The 27,696-nt window shown below is 44.3% G+C and overlaps 1 protein-coding gene across 3 annotated transcripts in view; it reads right to left on the reverse strand.

Annotated features, from left to right (window-relative positions):
• The window catches only part of CACNG5 (calcium voltage-gated channel auxiliary subunit gamma 5), a 417,838-nt gene that overhangs the window by 18,620 nt on the left and 371,522 nt on the right, over nucleotides 1-27,696 (reverse strand). The window contains exon 5 of one of the 3 annotated variants that reach the window (XM_085614418.1): nucleotides 515-660. In XM_085614418.1, coding sequence (XP_085470544.1) covers nucleotides 515-660 — 146 coding nt within the window. Of the gene's footprint in view, nucleotides 1-514; nucleotides 661-21,168; nucleotides 21,986-27,696 lie in introns of those variants that run through there. The other 2 variants (XM_085614419.1, XM_085614417.1) reach the window with 2 other exon arrangements.

A 27,696-nucleotide genomic window follows, 5' to 3' on the forward strand; every position in this document is an offset into this window, starting at 1 on the left:
GGTGACACAAAACTCTTGATAAGTATTGCCCAAAGGCATCTGAAGTCGATTCCTGTGAGCTAACACATAGCAAGCTGGTTCAGAAGCCATACGTGATTATGCATGTACAAAGTCTTAACGCACTGGCACGGGCTGGATACCCCCTCCTGCAGGGCTTTCCAGCTCACCCTCTGGGCACCGTTTGATACTGGCTCTTCACCAGGTGAATGCAGAGAAACAAAGTACCAAACACAGATGGAGTTGGCACATACATAAAACTATGTGTAAATGTGTATTCTGCATCAAAAGGAATGGAAGGCTGTCTGCATTTGATAATTGCCACAAGAATGAAAGAACGCGCTGTAATATTCTCTGGCTAGAATTAAAAATGTAGATTACGTTTTTTCCAATTGACTATTAATATTTGGGTTTTTTTCCGTCTTAAGCACATTCAGAAAGTATGCCGTGCCAGTGTCATCTGAAATTATGGAGCTTTGAAAAATTCGAGAAATAACTCATGACGTGGGCACTCTACCTCGGTCAGAAGAAAGGAAATGGCGGCGAAGGCAAACGACCATCCGTACTTGTAACCGAAGTAGGCCTCGGAGTCCTTCGTCCTGTTCAGCATCTCATCGTTGATACTTGATATATACAGCACAAGTCCTACGACCAGCGACAGCCCTGGCAACGAAAGGGGTAGGGGATACGAATCAAAGTCATGATATGAGCATTTCAGAGCACAAACAGCGTGGGCTGACATCACGCTTGCCAACTAACACTTTGCCGCCATGAGACATTCGGTTTCACACCTCAGCACACGCACACGGTGAGAGGCCATGACACCGTCAGCAGAAAATGATTTCCAAGGTTTTCAGCTCGGTGTGACTGCTTTTTAAAAAAAATTAATTCTTGCTGTGGGTGGAAGGGGAAGTAAGTACAGGTGGGGGGTGTTTAAGCATAGTAGGGTGCCTGTTGTGTTTTTGGGGGTGAGGGGGTCGCTGCCGCTGTTGGCCTAGTGGGGCGCAATGAAGGGCTGACACGGAGACTTGGTGTACTGTCCGCAGCCGTAGCCGTTCTGGCTTACGTGCGTGCGTGACGATTTATTTATATCACAATAATCACGTGACCTGATGCGTACGCCTTTGCGTATCGCGTCAGTGTCACGACATTACATCCCTACCCAACACACGAAAACTGAAAACAAACATCAGACATTATTGTCACTTCTTGGACCCAAAATAATTACCCATCTCACTTCAGGCCCACCTCCCACAGAGGCATGACAGATTGACTTAAATCAATACAGTCTTACTTGAGGTAGTCCTTAAGGCGACGGGAAGGCTCAGGGTGCGGTCTCAAATTGTATCGCGGTTCCCCACAGTTCGGTGAAGCACCCGAGCCCCTACTCACAGAGTCACCGTCGACCTCACCTCCGACATCGGGGGCCTCGAGTTCTCCTGGCAGTGACGCATCTGGCTGTGGGACAGGTTGCGAGCCCATACTCCGAACCTGGGAGTTAGTCCCTCCACTTGCAGTGTCCATCAGTTCAGCTTGTTCCAGGAACCTCTCCACTCTCTGCGAATGCCTCGAGGGCGCGCCTTGACGTCCATCTCCCAGTCCAAAAGGAACAGGAATCTTTTTGAAATACGAAACATTCCTTGTTATCTTTTCTCCTCTTCGTCGGGCCGTCACACAGGTGCCCCTAACTTCTTTCACAGTCCATGGCTCCGGCTCAAAGCTCAAACGGAACTTGCTGCCGGGCATCCGATTCTCGATGAGTACCATGTCCCCTGGTGTCACATCCGGTGCAACCGCCCGTCGTCGGGTGTCAACCTGTGCATATGCTCCGCGGCGCCGGGTATCAATGGCACTGTCGTCGGGAACTTCGGGTCTCCACTCTAGATGATGTGGAATTGTGTCTGTTACTACCCGTCCCATCAGCAAATGAGCCGGGGCAGTTCCTGTAGTGGAATGAGGCGTTTGGCGATAGCTTCGGAGGAAGGTAAAGATCGCGAGCTCTACCGACTGGCTTTTCTCATGAGCAATTCGTATCACTTTATTGAGGGTCCTCATAAACCGTTCGGCTTCCCCATTGGCCTGAGGCCAGCGGGGCGTGATTCGCCGATGATGAATGCCCAACGCTTGCAGATATGTAGCAAATTCTTGACTCTGAAACGGGGACCCATTGTCCGTTCTGATTTCCTGCACCACTCCATGGGTTGCCATAATCTTCTCTATTTTCGGGATCACCTCACTTGCACTCAAAGCTGCTAGTATTTCTACTTCGGGATATTTTGAGGGGTCATCAATGGCGACTAGCGTGTGCCTTCCATCCGGCAGGCTGCCGAAATCCACACTGATCTTGGACCACGGTCTCCTGGGTCGAGGTTCCATGGCAATGGGAGCTGGCCGGGGCACTTCTCCAGTGACCTGGCAGGCGTGGCACGCCCGAACCGTGACTTCTACCAGTTCGTCCATGAGAGGGGACCACACTTTAGTGCGGAGCCTCGACTTGGTTTTCACCATGCCTTGATGGCCAACGTGAGCTAGGTCCACCATTCTCTGGGTTAGCGACGTTGGGACAACTAGGCGGTGTCCTCTCAGTAAGCACCCTGTGTCGTCTTCGGTCAGCTCTTCTCTGACGTTGTAGAGGCTGTCCATTATCTGTTTCGCTCTAGGCGTCAGGCTCTTCCACTCCTCTCTAGCTCTATTCCAGTTGTTGTTTCGGACCGCCAGCTTGGCTTTCTGCAGGCATTCATCCTCACTGGTGGCTTGTGACAGGCTGGCCATGGATACTGGTCTGGGACATGACCGGGCAGTAATGCATCGTACATACTCCTCCGTTTCCGCCGCCTCGGCCATCTCTTGTGGGGTCGCCTTGCGAGGGTCACGAGAGAGGTAGTCTGCGGGATTCCGTGTTCCCGGCTGGTACTCTATTTTGCAGTTGTAATTTTGTAATTGAAGCATCCACTTCTCAATCCTCGGTGGTGGTTTCGTGGATGTACCCGCGAACAGGGCTACCAGAGGCTTGTGGTCGGTTGCCACCACAAATGGTTTGCCGTACACGTATAAGTGGAAATGGTGACAACCCCAATGAATGGCTATTGCCTCTTTCTCTATCTGGGAAAATCTTTGCTCTGTCTCTGTGAGTGACCTGCTGGCAAAGGCCACAGGAGTCCATTCCTCCGCACTCGTCTTCCTCTGCAGTAAAACTGCGCCCAGTCCGACTGGACCGGCGTCCACGGCAATTAGTGTGAGCTTGGCTGGGTCAAAGAATGCAAGTGTTGTTGCGTCTGACAGTGCATTCTTGATCTCCTCAAATGCTCGGGCATGCTCGCTGCTCCATGTCCAGGGGGTGGATTCTCTTGTCAGTTCTCTCAGGGGCGCTGTTAGGTTGGCCAGATCTTTGATGAATCTACCGCAGTAGTTGACCATTCCCAGAAAGCTTCGTACTTCCGTGATGTTTGTAGGGGCGGCCGCTTCTTTAATGTCCTTCACTTTCTCCGGATCGGGGTTTACTCCTTCTGCAGAGAAAGTGTATCCAAAAAACTGGAGCTTGTCGCACAGGAACTCGCACTTTTCACGATGCAGTGTGAGACCTGCATCTCTTATCCGTCGTAGCACCTGTACCAACCGCTCATTGTGTTCCGCAATCGTCGTGGCGTGTACCATAATGTCATCGCTGACATTGATTGCCCCGGGGATCCCCGCGATGAGCTCCTGGATCATGTTTTGGAACACCTCGGCGGTGCTCGACACTCCAAAGCTCAATCGGGTGTAACGCCTTAGACCCACATGTGTTGAGAACGTGGTGATGTTCCGGGACGCTTCATCCAGCACCAGTTGGTTATCCTGATCGGAGATCCAACTTCGAGAACCACCTGGCACCCGCCATCTCTCCAATGAGGTCGTCGATGGTGGGAGTGATATGGCGCTCCCTTTTGATGGCAACGTTGGGAAGTCGCATATCAACGCATATTCGGACTGCGCCAGGCTGTTTAGGTTTCCTTGCCACGACTATGGGAGACACCCACGGGGTCGGCCCAGATACCTTCTCGATTATTCCAGCCGCTTCAAGCTTCTTCAATTCAGCCTCCACCAAAGGTCTGAGATGGAACGCTATGCGGCGATGTCGTAGGGCTACTGGCTGGACGGTGTGATCGATATGCAAGTGGATTTCCTTGCCGCGGAACTTGCCTATCCCCTGGAACACCTCTTCAAATTCTTCAAGGATGTGTTGCATCGACTCTTGGTACACTCCAAACGCGAATGTCACTACCCCGAGTTCCTCCGCGGCTCTGCAGCCTAGGAGCATACCTTGTCCGTCTTCTGTAACATAGATGTTCGACGTGACTGATCGTGTCCCATGAGATATCGTGGTCTTGAACTTGCCACACTCTTTTAACGGCTCCTCCTGTCCGTAGGCGAATACCGTTATCGTTGATGGTTGTAGCACGGGCTTCGGGTGCATGGAGCTGTGCAGCGCAGCGGCCATGATGTTAATGCTAGCTCCTGTGTCTACTACGGTGGTGATCTCTTGCGATCCTACCCGGATGCTGCACTGTGGAAGGCGTCTTGTCCTGCGCGTTGCTGTGCCTATCATGTGTATCCGGTGTATCACCTTCTCTTCTTCACCATCATCATCCATGTCGCTGGCCACCAGCTCTCCTTCCTCCACGGCATTCGCCGTTTGACGGGGTTTGCGGAATTTCTTCGAGCGGCACACCTTCTCGAAATGGTTGAAACGGCCACACCTCAGACACTTCCTTCCACGTGTGGGACACTCCGCCGCAGCATGTGGTGACCCTCCGCAGTATCCGCATGACCTGGGTTGTTCCTGAGCGGTCGAGCTTGCTCCCTTTTTGGGCCATCTTTGTCTTGGTCTGACTGCAACTGCGTTGACGGGCTCCACCTTTACAGGTGCCAGCAGGGCGGCTTCCATGTGCACAGCACGTGCTTTCTACAGTTCTTTTGTCCGACCCATTGTCAGTATTTCTGCTAGGGGTTTGCCGGATTCCTCCAATATTCTCTTCCTCAGCTTGACTGACGCGCACCCCTGTATTATTTGGCCTCTTATTTCTTCCGTCTCGTCCCGGAACCCCCGGTGGCTGCTAGGTTTTTCAGGCGGGCGTGGAACTTGTCTAACGACTCCTCGGGAAGCTGGCGTGCTTGGCGGAATATGAATCTCTCATAATCGCGATTCGCCATTGGTTCGAAGTGTTCGTTTAGCGCCGCTATCATTGTCGTGTGAGTTTTGGGGGTGTTTTCTACGAGAGTCTTGACTATATTGTGGATTTCCTTCCCTCCGAGGTGTATTATCATTGCGCGCTTTTGGTCTCTCTGGACCTTCGTGGCTTCAAAGAAGATGCGGACTCTATCTTCCCAGTCTCTTCATCGGGCTGCCACTGCTGATGGGGACCCCTCTATTGAGAACGGCTCAACTGGTGGAATGTTGGTCATGTTGCGCGCGAGCTGCCTGCGCTAGGCGAGACCTATTTCTGCACCTGGTGTTCCCACTTTCACATTCCCTGCTCTTCTCCCACGTGGCAGATGGATGCCTCTTGCTTGGCCGAGTTGAGACTTCCCCTCTTGCTCTCAGGGCTATTCAACGATGCGGGGGCCTTGGGCAGCTAGCAACCAGTCTCCCTCCAAACACACGTGGGGCCCAGGCACACTACTCACGGGCTGGGAGGCTTCAAGGCTGCACCACGTGCAGCTAGCGCGAGACAGCGCTTCCGTCCCTCTCAGGGAGACAGCAACCACGTGGCAGACGCGCCGGGGACGCTCCAGCGAGGCTTGTGACACCGCCCGCTTCTGCCCCGGTTCGGAGACACGTGGTGCGCGATGCACCGGAAATCAAGAGCGCGCTCCAACTACTGCACGACTCCACCTTCACACGCCGCTGCAGGGGCTGACACCTCTCAGCGAGGCACCGCGGGGGCACAAGCGCCGACACCGGAGCACGAGCGCCGAGAACGGAGCTCGTTCCACGGCCGCCACAACCACGGGATCAGCACACACGAGGGCACGCCCACCCTCGTCGCCACTTTGTTATGTTTTTGGGGGTGAGGGGGTCGCTGCCTCTGTTGGCCTAGTGGGGCACAATGAAGGGCTGACACGGAGACTTGGTGTACTGTCCGCAGCCATAGCCGTTCTGGCTTACGTGCGTGCGCGACGATTTATTTATATCACAATAATCACGTGACCTGATGCGTACGCCTTTGCGTATTGCGTCAGTGTCACGACATTACAGGTGCCCAAAGCGCCATTCGCCATGTCCCCGTCCAATTGTCAATGCCACGCTTCCTTTTCTGAACAATCACACCATAAAAATGGTCTTCAGGTTGGCAGGTCTGTGACGTCTGCAATTACGTACTCAACATTTTCATGAGAAAAGGCAACAGTGTGCGTTTATTTGCTTACAACTTACTGGAAACAACAAAGTATTTTATTGCTAAACTTATAGGCAGATGAGGTAGAAATCCTAGCCATCATTTATACAAACCAACTTACCAAAAATATTTCCTTGTCACCGGGAACAACCAGAGAAACTACTGACCCTTTCGCATGGGGGAGACCACCCGTTTTCCATCTTTGTTCACATTTATCCGCTTGTGACTCGTAGTGTTCGCCCCTTTTTCCTCCTGGCCTGCCCATATGTTACTATGTTGTGCATTTTTTAACTATTCACTCTTCCTCTCTGACCGTTTACTCTCCCGTCCTTCTCTTGACCTCTTTTCCCTATTCATCCTTACCTGTTTTTTCTCTGCACTGTCGTCCACATCTCTACCTCGCCTGCTTCCTTGTTTCTTCCTTGCACACAAGGTGCAGTAAAAATAAAACCAGATTACTAAGAGCTGTTTTTTCTTATCCTAAACACTCATTCCATCCTTTTTTTCAGGTCGTATTGCCTAAGGCATTTTGAATGGTTTTAATTCAAAACCTGGCCCTGCATTTAAAAATAAACTTTTCAGAAATGTGATCTTGTTTCTTCTTCAAAAACATGTAACTCGCTAAAGTGGATATTCCCAAATTCTTATCACTGTTCATCACTACAAAAAACCCAGAAACATTTTACCACAATCATCAATAACTAATTCTGTATCCAAGCAAAAGATATAATATTAAACAATCAAGCGTCTTTCTTGCAAACTAAATTGATTAATTGCTCATAACGGTGTGTCACCCTTCATATCTCAAATGAATGTAGAGGGGGACTACCGTGCAGTCCACCACGTCGGAGAGGCAGCTGATTCACTGATGATGAATGCCCTATGAGATGATTTAAGGTCAGTGCAAATGCAGCGAGTCGCAAATAAATTGTGACTCGCTATTTATGAATTGTACATGGCCCTGGGCCATTTTGCATGCGCCAACGGGTCGCAAACCCGTTTCGTTTACACATGCTATTTAGGGTCGTACATCTGGCCCTAATTGACATATTCTTACATCAAGGGTGTGAAAACGTACTTCTTCCAGAGAAAAATGGGAAGGAACTAAACTGTCAGTCTCATCTCATAAGCCTAATGTAAAACTGGAGCTACCGTAAGTAACTAAGATAGGTTAGGTCAAAGGACAACCCTGTCTACTAAAATGGAAAATTGTATGCATACCAAGGCTCCTAGCTCATCAATCCTGCAAGCTGAAGTTACTGCCACAAAACACACTGCCTTCATGGTAGGAAACTAATGTCAGTGGAGCCTAAAGACTCATAAAGATGCGCTTGTAAAGCATACACTACAAGAGACGAATTCCACGGAAGGACTAGAGAATAAAATGAAGGGTAGGAGAACGAAAAGCTTTTTAAAAGGCATGAGGCCAAAATGCCTCCCCAAAGCTTCTGAAAGGCCTTAATCACAGCCCATGGGGTCCTCAATTAACAGGCAATAAGATTCAAATGACAAGCACCCCACACAAACTGCAAATTAAATGGAAAATAAATGTTAGTGCAATGGAGAGACTGAATGACCAGTACATCATTTCAGAAATGCTCCCCAATGCCGAACATAGGACATTAATGTTGAGGGTTTACATGATTTTTGAACAACTCACCTAAATAGAGGAATGTCCTTGAAGTCTCCTCCTTTCACCTTGCAAACAAAAAGTAAAATCTCTTTTAAAGGAAATTCCCCATGGGATGGATGGGAGGAGGAATAGATGGTAAACGCCAAAGAGGTTGAACTGCAAGCGATTGCAACAGAGAAAGCTATATTTTGTGACATCAAAATGTTACTACCACAGTTAATTCCCCCACCTACATACAAAATCTAAGTAAGAAGTTTGGCGATCAAGGTGAATATGAGACAAGCATACAGAGGCTTCTGAGGCCACTCTAATACTAAGGCATCCAACATCGAGCTCTGTCTACTCGATATCTGTAACCAAATGATCGAGTAATAGTGTTGTCCTGAGGAGTAAACAGATCCAGAGCTGGAGTCCCAAATCTCTTGCAAATTTCCTGACAGATGGCTCAAGTAAGTCATGGAAAGTTCCTGGAAGAATGGGAAGATTGTTTAACTTTTCCGTATAGATATTGTCCAATCCCCTGATATGAAGTTCCCTGAAAGAAAACAGTTGCTATTCCATATACCACCCTAACAAGGAAACCCACATCTCCAGTTGTCTGGATCTCAAACCTTCCTGGTGATTCACTGTCGCCATATTGTTTGATCTCACTCGTATAAGATCACCCTGAATGTGAGGCTTGAAATGTCTTAACGAAATGAAAGCTGCAAATATTCCCCATCAGTTTGAAGAAAGAAGATTTTCCATAAGAGATCCTGGATTGACATTCTCCCAAGAATGGCCCCACCTCCAACCCAGATAGCTGATATCCAATTGTTCTCACCATAGGAGAGATTTGATGAAGAGGAAGATCGTGGAGAGGGCTCTTCAAACCCAGCCAATAAAAGAGGGATTTGGGAATCTTTGATGATATTGGAATTAGGAAGCTGAAGTCCTGGAAGGCCTGAAATCAATGTGTGTGAACATGTAGTAACAGTGGATGAAGTTACAGTAGAACGCACAGGGCACCAAGTGTCACTGAATTTCCAACCACATCCTTGCTGGTGCTGACTGAAGAAACAACAGTGTTCATAGAAGCCGCTGTAGTTCCAAGGCCCTGGGTTCTGGGAGGATCTTATATCCAAGCCTGTTCCAAAACAAGGTCCTATGAATATCAAGTTCTGGGATGGGTCATTTGGCATTCTGGAACAGGAGAACGGTGAGCTGATTGAGACAAGCAGACACTGTTTCTAGCTCCTCCAGTGTCTGTATTTTTAACTGATCATAGAGGAGCCCATCATTCAGGAAACGGTAAACCAGCCCTGAAGATACAGAAGGCTTACCAGTGTGGCAACTGCCTTTATGAAGGCTTATGGGATGAGTAAAGATCAAACAATAGAACTTAAAACTGGATATGACTGCCTTGCACGCAAAAAATCAGGAAAAGCTGATGTTAGCAAGCAGTTGAAATGGAGAAGTATGCGTCCATTAAGTCTATCATTACTATGTTGTCCCCTTCTGAAATCAGAGGAATGATTTTCAACAAGGTCTTCATTTTTAAAGGTACCACCTTCACCCAGGGGTTGACATACTCTGCTCCATCATCAACCTGAAGCCTCCTGAATCCTATCATATACTCCCAGACCACTCCCTGGAGGCCTCTGTGGAATGATGCTCTCTTTACTGGACAAACTGGCCAAGGAGTCATCTTGACTCTCGAGTCTAGAGGAAGAGAAGGAAATTCAAACTTTGTTGATAATCTGAAAAATCCATGAGTCTGAAGTAGATCTTTCTCATGCCTACAAAATGTGACAAATTAGCACTTCAACTGGTATCTCAGGACCAAACTCAGTATTATCAGGACCGTTATTGTTTTCGTGGTGAACCTGTTTTTTAGAATAGCGACGAGAGACCCCTTTCACATATTGCTACTGGGAACTCAATTGCTCTATTCTTTTATTTTTTTTAAAAACAATTTTTATTTTCACACCAACCAAAGACCGGTACATACAATATACAGTCACTGTGAAAAATATTCATTGGAATGTGGACATGCCTTTCACATAGTGCCATTCACCCCTTGGCAAAATGGGGGTCCATGCTAAAAATAATAATTATACATTTCCTGGAAATAATAAAAGTTCAAATTAAGCGTCAGGTGCAAGCCAACAATGAGCAGGGAGCGGGAGACTGAGAAACCCAGAACATGCCCCTAAGGGGGAGAAGCCAGCACCTCCGCCGTCAACTGGGCCATTAGCGCCTGTCTGTCCCTCCGGAGTTCCACCGTTGGTGAGATACAGATGTCCCCTCTATATCTATTCCATTTCCCCCACTTCAGATCCCATTTTTTGGGGCAGCCTCTACTCTTGAATACTGATTTTTCCACTATCATGGCAATATCCATGTCTTTTGCCCAGTCACTCAGGCGCGGGACCGTGGCCATCCCCAATGTTGTGCAATATTCCATTTTGCTACAATGAAACCCATGGAGGCCCATGTCTGTTCAGCCTGCGTGAGATCGGACGCCCCCCATATGTTAAGTAGTCACAAATGGGGTGATAGCTCTAGGGATTTACCTCCCGCTCTCCCGAGTTGACGGGCAATTTTCACTCAGTAGTCGTGTATGTGTGGGCAGTCCCATAGAATATGGAAAAAAGTGCCCTCCTGATTGCAGTGTCGGAGGCAGAGGGGATCAGGACGTCTACCCAGCCGGAACAGGAGTATGGCGTCAAAATGTGCCCGATGAAGGATCTTGAGTTGGAGCAGGCACAGGCGCACAGGGATGGCTATTTCTCGGGGTGAGGCTAAGGCGTCCCGCCACATGTCATTCTCTATATCCTCCAGATCCCTCTCCCACCCCTCCCTAAGTTTCAACATCGGGTCGGCGATTGTTGATCAATTTCTTGTGGGTGATCGAGATGGCCTTACGGTCCATGGGGTCCAGCAACAGGCGGTCCTCCAGAGGGGACGAATCGGGGAGTGGACCGACCCGGGGCAGGGCTAATTGCTCTATTCTTGCTGCTGCTTCCTAGAAGGCTGACAAAAGGAAGTCACTGGAGGTGTCTACTGCACCAGTGCTTGTTGTGAGAGTAGTAGTTGAGGTGGTTGTTACTGAAGTTGTCACACTGGTAGTGAATCTGACAACATGTGATTTTTTGTCTAGTTAATTGATGTTTTACATGTGCTTCACAACTGGTGGAAGGCTGATTGTCCTCCACATCTTCGGACATCTCATCTAAAAAGTTAAATGAAATCTAGTTTAGTTACAATCAAAACATACATTAATATATTTTCATTACTTTATGCATTTGTTGTCAAGATCTAATACAACTACCTACATCACAGATGGATACACAGACATGCATGAAGGTTATGAGACTCTAAACCTGTATAGATTTCTTGATACAAATATTCACACGAATAAATCATTCAGAAATATGTAATTTCTCATTTTAGGCATGTGAAATGTTGCACCCCCTAAATCAAACCATAGTTCTGATCACTTAAAATGTTTGTACATAGTATTAACCTTAATCTAGAAACCTTCATACACAACAGTTTAAATTTGTGCAGGGTGCACTTGACACTATAAATGCTCCTAAATCGACAAGTTACATCATATATAAAATGTAAGGGCAAGGCCATATACTCTTAATACACGTCATGATTCCCAAGGCATTATAAGAAGCATGAGTTTCAAAGGTGGCCTTATGCTACACACTGCCCCACATTCCAGCCCTCAGTTTGAACAGATGCATTATGGTAAATGCAGTGCATGGTAACACTTACTTCAGGAAAATGTCTTTCATTTTCACGGTTGTTAGTGCAGCCAGTGCTGTGTATCTCTAGTCACGTGTTTCCGGATTGTTGTCTTTCTTCATTATAGATTAACAATTTGTTTTAGAGGTCCTGGAAATGGAGGGGCGTGGTTTTGGCGCCGCACAAGATGGCCGCGTGACGACAGAGCTCCGCGCCGAGGGAATTTCAACGTCTCAGTTTCAAGTGAAGAACGCTTCGATATGGGACTTTAAAGGAAACGCCTGCTGTTGACAGAGCAACAAGAAACCTCCGGTTCTGTTTCAGTTGCGGTATTTCCCTGTTTTTGGCATTTTTCGGTGAGATGCGCCATTTCCTTTGATTATCGGCCGCCATTTTGTTCATTGAGATTCCTGCTTTCACTTGAGTTTTCTTGCAACGTGCATTCCTCTCTGTACCTTTGAGGAAAGGAAAACTTATGGCTGCCTTTTTAAATGAATAAATGACTTTCCTATGGTTCTTTTTACCTGAGGTTTTTCCTGCTACTTTGAGGACCTAATGTCACTTGGTTCTTCAGTTATGGCTGCCATTTTGTGACTCCCTTTTTTGGCACTGTGTCATTTAAGCATTTTAGATAATGTTTTCCTCAATTGACTTATCCTGTGGTTGTTCAATATATCACTGCTCTATCAGTTGCTGCAACGTTTTGTGGTCATATTTGGAAGAGTTTTTTCCACATATTTGCATCTCAGCTTATCTTCAAGAGTAGGCTACAGCCACCTCCTTTTTACTTTTGTGCAAGGATGTTTTTGTGACTTCTTTTTTCAGTTTTCTCTTTTTGGCTTGACCCGCCTCATTATTCCACAAGAACTTAGATATTCTCATGTCATTTTTTTGTTATCACTCTACTAATGCTTTTGGTTGACTGCGAAGGTGCTCAATGACCTTTTCATGGATCTGAGACTAGTTCATATTGCTCTTTGGACGTTTTAAACTTCAGTAGTGCTTATTCCTATTTTCTGTGTTTTTTCTATGGAAATACTAAGGACTCTTAAACTTACTACTTCATCCAAACCCACCGCGCCATTAGATTCTGAATCCCCTCATAGCGAAATGGAGGATGTTTTGTCTCAAAAACCTGATCAGGCGTCAGGTGCCATTTCAAAATCACACCTAGCAAGTAAACTACCTGCAATCTCCACCAAACAACCGAAAAAGGACCCCCCATCTCCAGTAAACTCATCTTTGGCCTCTATGGAAATAATCCTTGAAGAAATTTGTGCTCTGAAGCCTTTCATTGAGAAGACCAATAAGACGTTGCAGCATTTGGATGAGAAATGGTCCTCACTAGATTCACGTATGCTTGCTGTGGAACAGAGAACTGATTATTTGCAGGTCTCATGCTCTCGCATTTCCTTTCTGGAATCTGAAATTGCCATGCTTAAGAAGTAGTTGGAAGAATTAGAAAATCGTAATCGCAGGAATAACCTCCGAATTTATGGTCTTCCCGAAAATATAGAAGGTTCCAACCCAACCGTCTTTTTTCTAACTTTCTTACCTAGGCTCTTAGACCTTCCTACTACAACTCCTCTCCATATCCAGAGGGCTCATAGACTTGGACCCAATATCTCTGCAAAACACCGAGGAGTCATCATGTTTTTCTTGCAATATATGGACCTTCTCCAAGTCTTGTCTGCAGTCAAATCCAGAAAACACATTTTTGGGGAGGGTCAACGCCTATTTTTCTCTCAAGATGTGGCTAAAATAACAGCTAATCGTCGGAAGAAATTCCTTGATCTTCGTCCTCAACTGCGATCTCTAAATGCCAGAATTGGACTGTACACCTATACAGAAAAGACTACCACATTTGATGACCCAGCTGTCCTGCAGGAATTCCTTCGTCAACATGGAGCTGTTGCGATGGACACTTCAAAGCCCATCTGATTTTTTATTTTTTCTTCTTCTTGTCTGATTGTTTTCTTGTTCATGTAACTTTTTGATTGTTAATCTGTTCACACATTTGTTTTCTCAATGTATTCATCTGTTGCTCTTATTTATTGTCCCTTCTTTCCTTTACGTTGCATGATTTATTTCATCTACATGTTTTATCCCTTTTCTTATACAGGTTTAGATATTCTCCTGTTACTACCTTTTGATCTCCTTCATTTTGTCGAAGTATTACCCATGGTCCCCTTGTGGGCTCGGCGGAGCTCCAATGGTGTTGTCGTTGTCGTCATCTTCTGGTGTATCCATCCCCCATTTCGTGTTGTGTTGGAAGTATGTCCTTCAGTCGTCATTTGTATGACATGTACTGACTCTTTGTTCTCCATCTTATTCTTCTCTAAGTATTCTTTTCTCTACACTTCTTTCCTTTTCTTTTTCTCCCTCACACCTTCTCTATTCGTTCATATGTATTTGGTTGACTATAGCATTGTAAGTTCAGCAAATGCTTATGTTGCCCCGTTCCTCATTCTGCTACTTCTTTGTGTTCCTTTTGATCTTTACCCTAATACCTTCTTTCTTCATTCTCTTTTTCTTCCATTTTATCTCAATTCAAGGTTCATTCTTTTCACTGTTTGCTTAACGATTGTTCATGTTAATACTTTTTACCCACATTCAGAGTTACTACATGGAATGTTAAGGGGTTAAATAATCCCATTAAAAGACAATGGGTGCTATCCCATTTAGCCAATTTAAAAACTGATGTTGCTTTACTTCAAGAATCTCATCTCTTTGAAACTGAAGCTTCCAAACTGAAGAGATGTTAGGTAGGGAAAGTTTTCTCCTCTCCAACTTTAGGTAAGAAGAATGGAGTTCTGATTCTCTGTCATACGAAACTCAATGTTTCCATCGTTCATCAAGAAAATGACTGTTATGGACGTTGGGTTATTGTTAAACTCCTTATTGATAACATACCTCTGGTTATTCTCAATGTTTATGGTCCTGTCACAGTTGATAAGGTTTTCTGGACACAAATCTCTGATAAATTAATCTCATATGATGAGGATTACATTATCTTTGGCGGTGACTGCAACCAAACGCTCAACCCCTTATTGGATCGACATTCGTCTGTCAAATATGTAAATACTAGAATGCACTCACAATTCACCTCCTCCATACAACGTAGGTCCCTTGTTGATATTTGGAGACTTTGTCATCCTGATCTCAGAGAATACCCTTTTTTTCACCCCCCACATCAAACACGATCCCGTATTATCTCTTTCTTAGTAAGCCTTTAGCTCAACAACCCTACACTCCGAGATAGGATCCATTTTAATTTCAGATCATGCTCCAGCTTTTGTTGATGTTGAGCTAATACCCTTTGTCCCTCATACAGGCAGGTGGCGCTTCAATAATTCATTACGTGCGGCCCAATTTTCTATAGCCAATTCAGTTTTTTATTATAGCCTTATAGCCCGCCGTAGCAGGCTATACCGGCTATTAAAGGCCCGCTACCGTGTTAAAGGCCCAAGCCAAAGGCGAGGGACTTTAACAAGGTAGCTGGACTTTAATAGCCTGTATAGCCCTGCTACGAAGGGCTATAAGGCTATTAGAACATTCTGCCACCAGAGGGCGGAATGTTCTAACAAATGAAACAAAGGCCTCTCAAAGCTCGAGGGGATTTAAATCCCCTCGAGGTCCGAGAGGCCATTGTAAGACATTGGAATGTTGCTCTGCGGGCCTTTACCGGCCTGTAGAAGCAGGAAAAACTCCATTGTCTACAAGGGAGCTCCCAGCATTCCAATGTTCAAATATTAATTCAACTTCAGACTCTTCTCCTGTTATGATTTGGGTTTCCTTTAAGGCAGCAGCTAGAGGTTTTATAATGAATTTATTTCGTCTCAGAAAAGAAAAAGTCTTTTGAAATTAAATCTGACCAATTACTTCATAAAATTAAACATTTGGAATAATCTTATGACCACTCCAACTCTGAATCCTCACTAAAAATTCATATTGATGCCAAACTTACTTTTAACAGACTATCGACAGAAGTGGCTTCTTCCTATCTTTTAAAGAGTAGTGCTCACAATTATGGTGGCCAAAATAAAATGGGAAAACTGCTAGCCAACTACTTAAAAATAAAGAAAGAAAGAACTAAAATAGATTCTCTACAAAGTACTAATGGGTCTCTTCTATTTAAAGATGAAGATATTTTAAATGAATTTGTCTCCTTCTATAAAAATGTATATACTCCAGAGAATCAACCAACTCAACCAGATTTATCCTCTTATGTTCAACCTATTCATCTTCCTCCCTCTGAATCTATCAATTTTGATTCCTTGGAACTTGACATTACTTTAACTGACATTACTCATGCTATTTCGGCGCTACGACGTGGGAAGGCCCCAGGTCCGGATGGATTTACCATTGAGTTCTACGAGCACTTTGCTAAAATCCTACTTCCTAATCTTTTACTTTTATTTAACTCCTTTATTACTAATGGTTCATCTCATGGCACCTTTCAAGAAGCCATGATATGTCTAATCCCAAAGAATAACAAAGATCCTTCCTTATGTAAAAACTACCGCCCCATCTCTTTAGTCAATACTGACTATAAGATATTTGCAAAACTTTCAGCATTAAGCATTGATCCTATCTTACCTGAACTTATTGGACCCGAACAATCCGGCTTTGTAAAAGGTCGCTTATCCTCAGATAATTCTAGTCTTCTTTAATTTCCTTAGTAAGGCTTCTTCCCTAGATTATCCTATTGCTGTCATAGCTTTAGATGCTGAAAAAGCATTTGACAGGATTGGTTGGGATTTCATGTTTCATGCTTTAAAATGGATAGGTTTTCCTCCTATAATAATCTCCTTAATTTCTTTACTTTATTCCGGTCCCAGAGCTTCTATTTTTTTTTAATGGCAGAATCTCAGATTATTTTTCTCTTCTCAGAGGGGTGAGACAAGGTTGTCCATTGTCTCCGTTGGTTTTTATAATAGCGCTAGAACCCTTTTTAACCAAAATTAGACAAGATGCTCAGATCTCTGGTTTTCAACTTGGTTCTCATCACGTTAAAATGTCTGCTTATGCAGATGATATTCTTTTATATTGTTCTAACCCATCCACTTCCCTTCCTCCCTTCTTTCATCAGGTTAACACTTTTTCACAATTATCAGGATAACGTCTTAATTTGGATAAATGTGAAGTTTTACCACTTAATGTGTTATGCCTTAAACATTATTTCACTCATACGGGTTTTTCATGGAAACCCTAAAAAATTAAAGGGCAGATTTATAACGGACTTGCGCCACTTTTACGCCGCCGTTGCGTCACTTTTGTGACGCAGCGGGGGCGTAAACCCTGCGCCATGTTGCGCCCCATTTACAACGTGACGCATCTAGGGAGATGCGTCACGTTATAAAGCTTGCGCCACATGTGGGCGTACCTGCACAGGGGGGGGGGGCGTTCCGGTGCAGGAACGCCTCCGAAAAGTGGCTGAGTGAAATCTACAAGATTTCACTCAGTCACTTTTCCGGCCATGCTGCGTTAAAACCCTGCGCCTGCTTGAAGCAGGCGTAAGTACTGACGCAGCATTGTAGCGATAGGGCACTCCCGAGCCTTGCTGGAGCTGCGTCGCACTTGCGACGCAACTCCAGCAATGCGCCAACCTTCCGCCATCAGATGCATCACGCATCTGTTTATCCTTGCGCCACGATGCGCTGCATTGTAAATGCGGCGCATCTATTGTGGCGCAAGGGTAAACTTTCGTGACGCATCTTCCCTGGCGCATCCATGCCGATTTGCAGGGATGCGCCAGGGAACATAAATCTGCCCCTCAATATCTAGGTCTATGGTTTTCTTCTTCAATCCCTGATACCTTAAAACTAAATTTTGATCACATTATAAAATCACTAAATGATAATATTACTCGCTGGCATCCCCTTTTTCTATCCTAGGGGGGCCGTCTAAATTCCATTAAGATGATGCTCACCCCATTGATTTTATATACTCTTTCCATACCTGTACATAGTCCCGGTCACTACTTTAAAAAAATTGATTCACTTTTAACAAAATTTATATGGGAAAATAAATCTCCTCGAATAGCCTTATCTTCTTTAAAAAAGGATACATTCAATGGAGGCCTTTGTTTTCCTGATTTCAAAGCTTATCACTTGGCCTTTTCTTTAAAGCAGTCTTCTCGTTGGCTTTCTTCCGCATTTCCCTTACATCCCCCTGTGTGGCTCTCCATAGAGAAAGATACACTTTCTCCTTTTGCGTTTCAGGAGTTTCTTGCTTTTACCAACAATATTTCTTCTGTACGTTCGCCTATTATTTCTCACTCTCTTAAACTTCTAACCTCTTTTCTACCTTTTTCGTACCCTTCTATTGCCTCTTTGTCCCAACAACCTATTTGGCACAACAATTCACAATGCATCAAAAATCGTTCCATTTACTGGAAATCCCGGAGATCTAAAGAGTTACTCTGGATTTCCCAACTTTTACATAAATATCTTCCTCTATCCTTCTCTGATCTACAAGCAAAATACTCATTACCTAATTCTTTTCGTAAACATTATTACTCTTTACTTCCGTCGCTAAACCAGTATCTTCTTGCACTACCAACTAACCCCAATTCCTATAAAATGCTCCTCTTTATTTCCCATTCCAGACTCAACCCCTTCAGCTTCTTCCATTTATAAATGCCTACTCTTGCCCTTAGAGAGGCTTAAATAAAAAACTGAATTGGCATGGGAAAGTGATTTGCAACAATGCTGGCCATACTCCTTATGGGATAAATTATGGCTCAAAATCCACAAAACTTCAAGAGCAGCCAACAACTCCCAAACCCTTTATTTTGTTTATCAACGGCTATTATTTTCCCCTGCAAAATTAGCTTCTTTTTCTCACACTACTCCATCTACCTGTTTGTCTTGTTCTAACCCTAATGCAGATTTAAAACATATGATATTTGAATGCCCCAATATTGCTAATTTCTGGCAACTAGTTTGGTCTCAGATTAAAAAGCTCTTTAAAGTTAACATTTCTTTCTCCATATCCAATGTCTTTATAGGTTCCCTGTCCTCCCAATGGCGTCAGTAACCAACTAGCTCTAAATTGCTAGATTTATTACTGGCTGTTGCTCTACATTTAATAACCTCAAATTGGAAACAAGCTGACAAAGTTACTTTCAAAGCTTGGTGGAATGCTGTGTGCTTTCATCACAGGCTTGATACTAATTTTGTTAACCCTATTTCTTTAGCTATTAAAAGAGACCTTTTATGGCTTCCCCTTACTACATACTTATCCTGGTCCGCCTCTAATGCTGTTACTGTTGCTGATGATGTACAAAAACCGCCTTAATTCACCTTGTTTTCTTTAAAGATATTGTTAATAATATTTATATACTAAAATTACTTTATATTGTAATTTTATTCATTTCTGGGTATTTTCCTTTTATGCTTACAGTGTTTTAACTTTTTACCTTGTTGTTTCTTTCTCTAATATTCTGATAGAGCTAATTTATGTTTTAACCCCCCCCCCTTTTTTTCCCCCCTTTTCTATTTTCTATGCAGCATGTTTGCTATAATGATGACTTTTTCTTATGACTTATAATTCCTTATATTAATTGTATTTTTCGAAGTTTACTTTGTATATGCTGTTCTTTTTCTCTTATTTTCCAAATAAACTCAAACTTAAAAAAAAAAAAAGAGATGCTGGAAATGCTGCTCATAGTTTTCTCAGGTCTCTGTACCACTAACTGAGAGCATGTGCATCTACCAGAGCTTGTCAGCTCATTAGCTCAAAGGAGCATTATCAAACAAAGAAGGAAGGGAGTACAATGTCTCACAACCCAGCACTCAGTTCACTTCGATACATTATGGTAAATGCAGTGCATGGTTGCACTTACTTCAGTAAAAGTCTTTTTATTTTTCTTTATTGTTGGTGCATCCAGTGCTGTGTATCTCTAGACATGTGTTTCAAGATTGTTGTCCTTCTTAGAAGAGAGTAACACATTGTTTTAGCGGTCCTGGAAATGCTGCTCACAGTTTTTTCTGGTCTCTGTAACACTCAATAATGTTGTATAACTGGATCTCCATCTGCGGACCCTCCTTGATGCCATATATTCCCTTATTTCTCTTTGATGATATATGAGGCCTCATGAACAAAGTGAATTAGTGGTTGCAAATCCTGAATTACAGGTTCTGCGACTGCGTATATCGAATCGCAATTTGTAAGGGGCATGTTATGGGCTTTACTCCCAAGTTGCGAATTAGTGAGCGACAGGGCCTGGCTGGGGAACCAAAAGCAACCCTGGCAACCCTCCCGTCTCCTTGCACAATCTCTCTCCCTCTTTCCATCCACCTGCTCATTCTCTTATCCTCTCCTCTCTTCTCTTCTCCTCTACTTCCCTCTCTCTCCTCTGTCTCTGATTGCTTTCTCTCTACCTTCCCCTCCAGCCATCTTTCCTCCTTCTACCTGCTGCAATTAGCCGCAGGGAGCAGAGGAAAGTGACAGAGGAACCAGGAGCTCCCCTGGGCATTCAAAAGCTGGCTCCAAGGGCTCCAACCCATTGACAAAATGCCCAGTGGAATAAAACATCTGTCCAGACCTGGTAAGGTGTATATCAATAGTTTGCGACTGTAATCTCTATCTCATGTTACCAACTATCAAGTTGGGGCGGTAACTTATTCACAAAGAGGAAAGGTTCCGCTTGGAATCGTTTCCCTTTGAGAGCTGGTGTCGTAGCTTCAGGGAGAGTGGTCCACTGAACCACTGCCTGCTTTCACTGACGTTTTCCAAAATGGAAAACATTTTTTTCTTTTTAAAGCAGTCTGGGTTCCTTTAAGGAACTCTGGCTGCTTTAAAAAAACAAAAAAAAGGTTTGTTGTTTGGGAAATCAACCACAATGATGGTGGTCACCACCATCCCTGTGATTGCAGGCGGGGAATTGCAAATGGTGACCTGCCTAATTACGATTAATTAGGCAGGTAGTTCTGCAACTCTTTGCAATTCTGTAGTTGATGAACCAACCTATTTGTACATATGTTGGTTTGCAAAATCACACCACTTTTAGCAAATGTAATCTTTTTTCATCGGGCCCCTGTCCTCATTGTTTCCTTCAATTGTCCTTTACATGCTTCTCTATGATATCATATCATCTTCTGGGTCTCCTCAGTGCTACATCTCTCTTTTTTGCATACCCTTCTATGTATGTTTCTCTAAATCCTTCTCTATGATGTCTTATCTTATCCTTATATAGTCCTCCCTATCACACCAAAGCTTTATTAATTCCGCGAATGCTCTCTTCTCACATGTAATGTGTGTCACAATCTATTCATTATTAACCTGCTTCCACATAAAAGTAGCTGCAGTTGCAGTGTCTGCTCCCATGTGATATGTTGTCCTTCTGTAGAATTGTCCAATTAAAACATTTAAACTTAAGTGTCAGATGGGAAACTATGAGAAAATGTAAATTTCCAAAGAACAATAAAATGCCACTGAGACTTTATAATGAAAAATAAATGGTGAAAATCAACAGAGGACTTGAACACATGTACGTTTTACAATATTTTACATATATGTAATCAAATAACTTACATATGTAGTAACTTTATTGTCCATCTACCTTATTTACAATTCAGCTGGAAGTCATGTTTCCAATGATAGCGGTAACAGTGAAAGACTGCCGTTGCTAGACTTTCATGGCCTATTCCAACATAAGGTGATGATTATACTTTTTATTCTACCATCATTATTTAAAAACTGGTACTCTACTTGGCAAAGGAATGTACGGTACAAGAATGTTACCAAACATACAAAATGTCCATTGGCTACAAGGATACACTTGACTAGGTGGTTCACCAACATCAAGCTATAATAGTTGAGCTGGAGATACAGTACAAGGATAATCACTAGGAAAATAATTCGATTTCTAAGGCATGGCTAAAATACATGATTGTCCTGATTTAGTGGTCTTAGGAATGATAAGCTTCAGCATTTGCAGAAGAAGTGTTGGCACTTCGAAAAAACAGCCCGGGTTAGTTCAACAGGGAGATGATGACATCTGATCATACTCTGGACATTTGAGGAGTGCGGGGTAATTTGAATTCATCTGGAGTGAGGCTTCACTGGAGATATCTGAAGGGCTGCGGCCTCGAACCCAAGCATCAGGGTGCAAGAACTGGCCTGAGTAATCTGAGCAGTTGCTGAGCCGGGGACGGTAGAAGCCTGGGTGTGGTCGATAGATCTCTTCGGCTGTGTATCTTTTCATAAACAGATACACAGACATAACACCAGCACTCTGAAAGGGAGATAGACACAGAATTGTTACTGAAAATGGAAAGATAAATGAGACACTTTCTCCTCTGGATTAGATTTCAAAGACTTATGGATTCAGCAGCCCCATATTTAACTGAAAAACATTCACTATTTTTATTAGTCAATGGTCCTCTAAAACCTTGCTATTTCCTTTGTCAAAGAATTAAGATTTTACTATTCAAATATTCATCATAGCCAAACAAGACCCTTCTTGGCAAAAATCTGACGAAGCAAATTTGCATTTCCCCTATTCTCAATCGGAACTTTGGAACCAATGTAGAACACAGTGGTATGCTCATTTGTCCTGTATTTTCGCACCACAGAAAGTCACACAAAACATATTTACTGTTAGCTAAGAAACATTTGAAATACTCAGGGAGTAATTAGTTTTTTTCTAAGATCTCACCACTGCCCAGAGCAACATTGTAATCTGGCATGAAATTAGAACGTTACTTTAAAACAAACTCATGTTCTGGTCACCAGGAGCTGGTAGATTATATGAACTGCCCAGGTGAGGCTAATTTGAACGAGATGCTATTTAGCATCATTTTACAATTATGGGGTGGTAAAGGGCTTCATAATTATATGCACAATAGTGTTAACACAATAATAGAAAATGAACATGTAGTTGAAACAAAGACATTATATTGAGGAAACTGTGCCAATGCTAACATTAGGTAATGTATTCCTCATTTTCAAAATGGCTGGTGCTGTCTGCAGCCAGCATGTAATTTCTTTTTGTTTCTATCTCACCCTGCTCATAGACTATTCATGTGCGAGCAATTTTGTAAACATTGTTTTTAAAATGTAATGTCATTTTCACAGGTCCAGAATGATGTTTCTTTTCTTGACAGTCCTGTAGTACACTATTCTCTTGAGAGTGAATTTTTCTAAGGCCTCACCTTTTGGGACCATGATAAGATTTCATATGAGAACTTGTCACAGTATATTCAGAAGTAACATTTGTATTAACAATGTAGGTGTCTGAAGGGCACCAGGGACGGGAAAAGGCATTTTGTGAATACGTGGGATAGTGCTAAATAATGTGATTTCAGAAACTATATTGCTCTTTCTGTAACCATGTGACTATGAATGTATTACTTCCATTGTAAAATGCATTATAAAAGAATCCTCTTTCTGAGGGTATCTTCCTTGACTTTTAGGAGGCAGCACAATGTCGGTTTGATCTCTGATTTATACATTTTATTTTTAGACCTGAACTGTACGGGGTTCTGCTTATCAATTTCTTGCATTTCATTCTGAGCTTCATGCTATTATTTGTTTTGAAATGACTAATTGAGTGACTTCTAACCATTTATTTTGCTTTCTGTAATGATTTAACTCTTGAATACACCTTCATGGTTCCATTGTAATAATTGTCTCATTTTCAGTTTAAAGCCTAATGTGCATTACAGTTGCATTTAATTTTGCTGCGTATCTCCAGTTGAGAAGCAACAAGCATTTAACACTGCTCTCGGTCCGTCATAGGCGCTTTAAAATTGACATTTTAGGAAAAAGCGCCAACATAGGGTGTGCTATTTATCAACATTTCCTTTTGCAATGGTCACTGTTTCAAAAGTTAATGTTTGTATTTTATCCATCTAGTTTGTATTTACAAATCTAAATGGGCAGAAAAAAATATGTCTGATTCACAAAGACTATAATTTCAATTTACACTTAGAACTGAACATTTTCATAACAATTTAATCAAACATACTCATCTACCATATGCAGCTCTGCTGAGTAACACGCATTGCAGGTTAGAGTAACGCATATTAGTGCTAGAGGCCGCATCACGGCACTAAAATGCTATGTCACGTATTATGAAGCTAGCTCTTATCATAAAACACGCAGGTGGGCGGGTGATGCACGGCTGCTTCTTCTGAGAGCAAATACACATGAATGACAGTCATGTGGTTTTCCCAGAGCCCCTCCCAGCCCTCGTTTTTCCCCCCTCCCTCCTCACTAACAATCTGCTTGCTCTCCCTACACAGATCTATATCCAGCCACCGAGCATTCGCACACACCATCTGAGTGATGATCATTGCATACTGGATGGTACAGGACGCCAGGATATACGTTACGAATAGTTGTCATAGTTGGGCAGGCAGCTCTGACGCAAATGATGAGACACAGTTACAGGGCGTGAGGTGGCGCATGGCTTTGCTGTAAATGCTCTGGGCAGTGGGGTTCACTGTCTAGAGTTATATATATGTTTTTATTTAATTGCTTATGGTTGAACTCAGTATGTAACGACAACATGACATGGACTCGCAACTAGTGCCTGTAAAAACTGAAGATGCTGGAAATAAGGTATGCCACAAATGTATTGATTGGTTACACAACGCTTTAATTTGCATGGTGACATAACTACGTAAAACTGTACTTTATACAAGGATTAAAGCAACAATAATAAAAACAAAGTTAAACAAAAAAACAGGGCCAAAACCCAATAGGTCTGGCTCTTGGCTGATGAAGCAAGCTCTTATCATGTTTGGCGAGATTTGCCCCAAATCACAGGATTTTGAGCTGCTGTTGTGCCTCGTAGCTGGTTCCCCAATTTTAAGGTCAGCAACTTTGGCCATTAGGCCACATCCCCTCCTCTGAACTGAATAATAATAACAGCTTTAATTCCAAATTCCTTACCCTCATGTAAATAAGAAGCCATAAACATAAGGAGTTATTCAGTCCTTTTGCTCTAGGGCTTGAAGCCTATGCAAGAGGACCCTGTTAGCTAGCCCATGGATTTCCTCTAGTCTGCTCTAGTGTGGCACGTATACAATTAGGAATGCGCATTTTGTAAGAAATCATAGGATAACTTGTTTAACCACCTGCACGTCTGATACTCCTATCACCCCTGAAATTAATTTCTGTGAATCTAATTTGCTACTCCATTGTTATCAATTGGGTAGCATTTCATGGGGTTAGCAGGAGTTTCAAGGCCTTTATGTGTTTATTAGGGGTTTGTATGCTGTTCAGGTATGCAGGGTTTATCCACATAGAAGCCTTCTGTGAAGTGGCAGGGCCTATGACTGAATTATAATCAACAAGGAGGGAGAAAGAAGGATTCGTGATCCACTCAGCTTCTTTACTTGAACGTCAGAATATCAAATGGGGAATGGATCCGTCCATCATTTCCTTTGGTTTTTGCTTTGTTCGCCATAAGTTGGCAGGGTATGCTCAGACGTGAGTCCCTTGCTCACTTTGCCACTGGATTCAAGCAAGCCTGGCTGAAGACGGCTGAAATGCCAGAAACCGGTCCTAGGAAGCTTGTTTCCGGTCCAGGGAAGACATGGCTTGGCAGTTCGGGCTGGACTGTTCCCATGAGGCACAGGGTCAGACTGATTTGCATATGGGCATGTCTGAACTGGGGTGGCAGAGTGGGCTAAAGAACGGTGATGGATTAAACCCAGATCAGTTGACTGGGGGTGAGTGCTTGCAATGTTCAACACTCCGTCCATCATTTCCTTTGGTTTTTGCTTTGTTCGCCATAAGTTGGCAGGGTATGCTCAGACGTGAGTCCCTTGCTCACTTTGCCACTGGATTCAAGCAAGCCTGGCTGAAGACGGCTGAAATGCCAGAAACCGGTCCTAGGAAGCTTGTTTCCGGTCCAGGGAAGACATGGCTTGGCAGTTCGGGCTGGACTGTTCCCATGAGGCACAGGGTCAGACTGATTTGCATATGGGCATGTCTGAACTGGGGTGGCAGAGTGGGCTAAAGAACGGTGATGGATTAAACCCAGATCAGTTGACTGGGGGTGAGTGCTTGCAATGTTCAACACTCCGTCCATCATTTCCTTTGGTTTTTGCTTTGTTCGCCATAAGTTGGCAGGGTATGCTCAGACGTGAGTCCCTTGCTCACTTTGCCACTGGATTCAAGCAAGCCTGGCTGAAGACGGCTGAAATGCCAGAAACCGGTCCTAGGAAGCTTGTTTCCGGTCCAGGGAAGACATGGCTTGGCAGTTCGGGCTGGACTGTTCCCATGAGGCACAGGGTCAGACTGATTTGCATATGGGCATGTCTGAACTGGGGTGGCAGAGTGGGCTAAAGAACGGTGATGGATTAAACCCAGATCAGTTGACTGGGGGTGAGTGCTTGCAATGTTCAACACTCCGTCCATCATTTCCTTTGGTTTTTGCTTTGTTTGCCATAAGTTGGCAGGGTATGCTCAGACGTGAGTCCCTTGCTCACTTTGCCACTGGATTCAAGCAAGCCTGGCTGAAGACGGCTGAAATGCCAGAAACCGGTCCTAGGAAGCTTGTTTCCGGTCCAGGGAAGACATGGCTTGGCAGTTCGGGCTGGACTGTTCCCATGAGGCACAGGGTCAGACTGATTTGCATATGGGCATGTCTGAACTGGGGTGGCAGAGTGGGCTAAAGAAGGGTGATGGTTTAAACCCAGATCAGTTGACTGGGGGTGAGTGCTTGCAATGTTCAACACTCCGTCCATCATTTCCTTTGGTTTTTGCTTTGTTCGCCATAAGTTGGCAGGGTATGCTCAGACGTGAGTCCCTTGCTCACTTTGCCACTGGATTCAAGCAAGCCTGGCTGAAGACGGCTGAAATGCCAGAAACCGGTCCTAGGAAGCTTGTTTCCGGTCCAGGGAAGACATGGCTTGGCAGTTCGGGCTGGACTGTTCCCATGAGGCACAGGGTCAGACTGATTTGCATATGGGCATGTCTGAACTGGGGTGGCAGAGTGGGCTAAAGAACGGTGATGGATTAAACCCAGATCAGTTGACTGGGGGTGAGTGCTTGCAATGTTCAACACTCCGTCCATCATTTCCTTTGGTTTTTGCTTTGTTCGCCATAAGTTGGCAGGGTATGCTCAGACGTGAGTCCCTTGCTCACTTTGCCACTGGATTCAAGCAAGCCTGGCTGAAGACGGCTGAAATGCCAGAAACCGGTCCTAGGAAGCTTGTTTCCGGTCCAGGGAAGACATGGCTTGGCAGTTCGGGCTGGACTGTTCCCATGAGGCACAGGGTCAGACTGATTTGCATATGGGCATGTCTGAACTGGGGTGGCAGAGTGGGCTAAAGAACGGTGATGGATTAAACCCAGATCAGTTGACTGGGGGTGAGTGCTTGCAATGTTCAACACTCCGTCCATCATTTCCTTTGGTTTTTGCTTTGTTTGCCATAAGTTGGCAGGGTATGCTCAGACGTGAGTCCCTTGCTCACTTTGCCACTGGATTCAAGCAAGCCTGGCTGAAGACGGCTGAAATGCCAGAAACCGGTCCTAGGAAGCTTGTTTCCGGTCCAGGGAAGACATGGCTTGGCAGTTCGGGCTGGACTGTTCCCATGAGGCACAGGGTCAGACTGATTTGCATATGGGCATGTCTGAACTGGGGTGGCAGAGTGGGCTAAAGAACGGTGATGGATTAAACCCAGATCAGTTGACTGGGGGTGAGTGCTTGCAATGTTCAACACTCCGTCCATCATTTCCTTTGGTTTTTGCTTTGTTTGCCATAAGTTGGCAGGGTATGCTCAGACGTGAGTCCCTTGCTCACTTTGCCACTGGATTCAAGCAAGCCTGGCTGAAGACGGCTGAAATGCCAGAAACCGGTCCTAGGAAGCTTGTTTCCGGTCCAGGGAAGACATGGCTTGGCAGTTCGGGCTGGACTGTTCCCATGAGGCACAGGGTCAGACTGATTTGCATATGGGCATGTCTGAACTGGGGTGGCAGAGTGGGCTAAAG

The sequence above is a fragment of the Triturus cristatus genome, chromosome 7 (genome assembly GCF_964204655.1).
Source record: "Triturus cristatus chromosome 7, aTriCri1.1, whole genome shotgun sequence".
Lineage (NCBI taxonomy): Eukaryota > Metazoa > Chordata > Amphibia > Caudata > Salamandridae > Triturus > Triturus cristatus.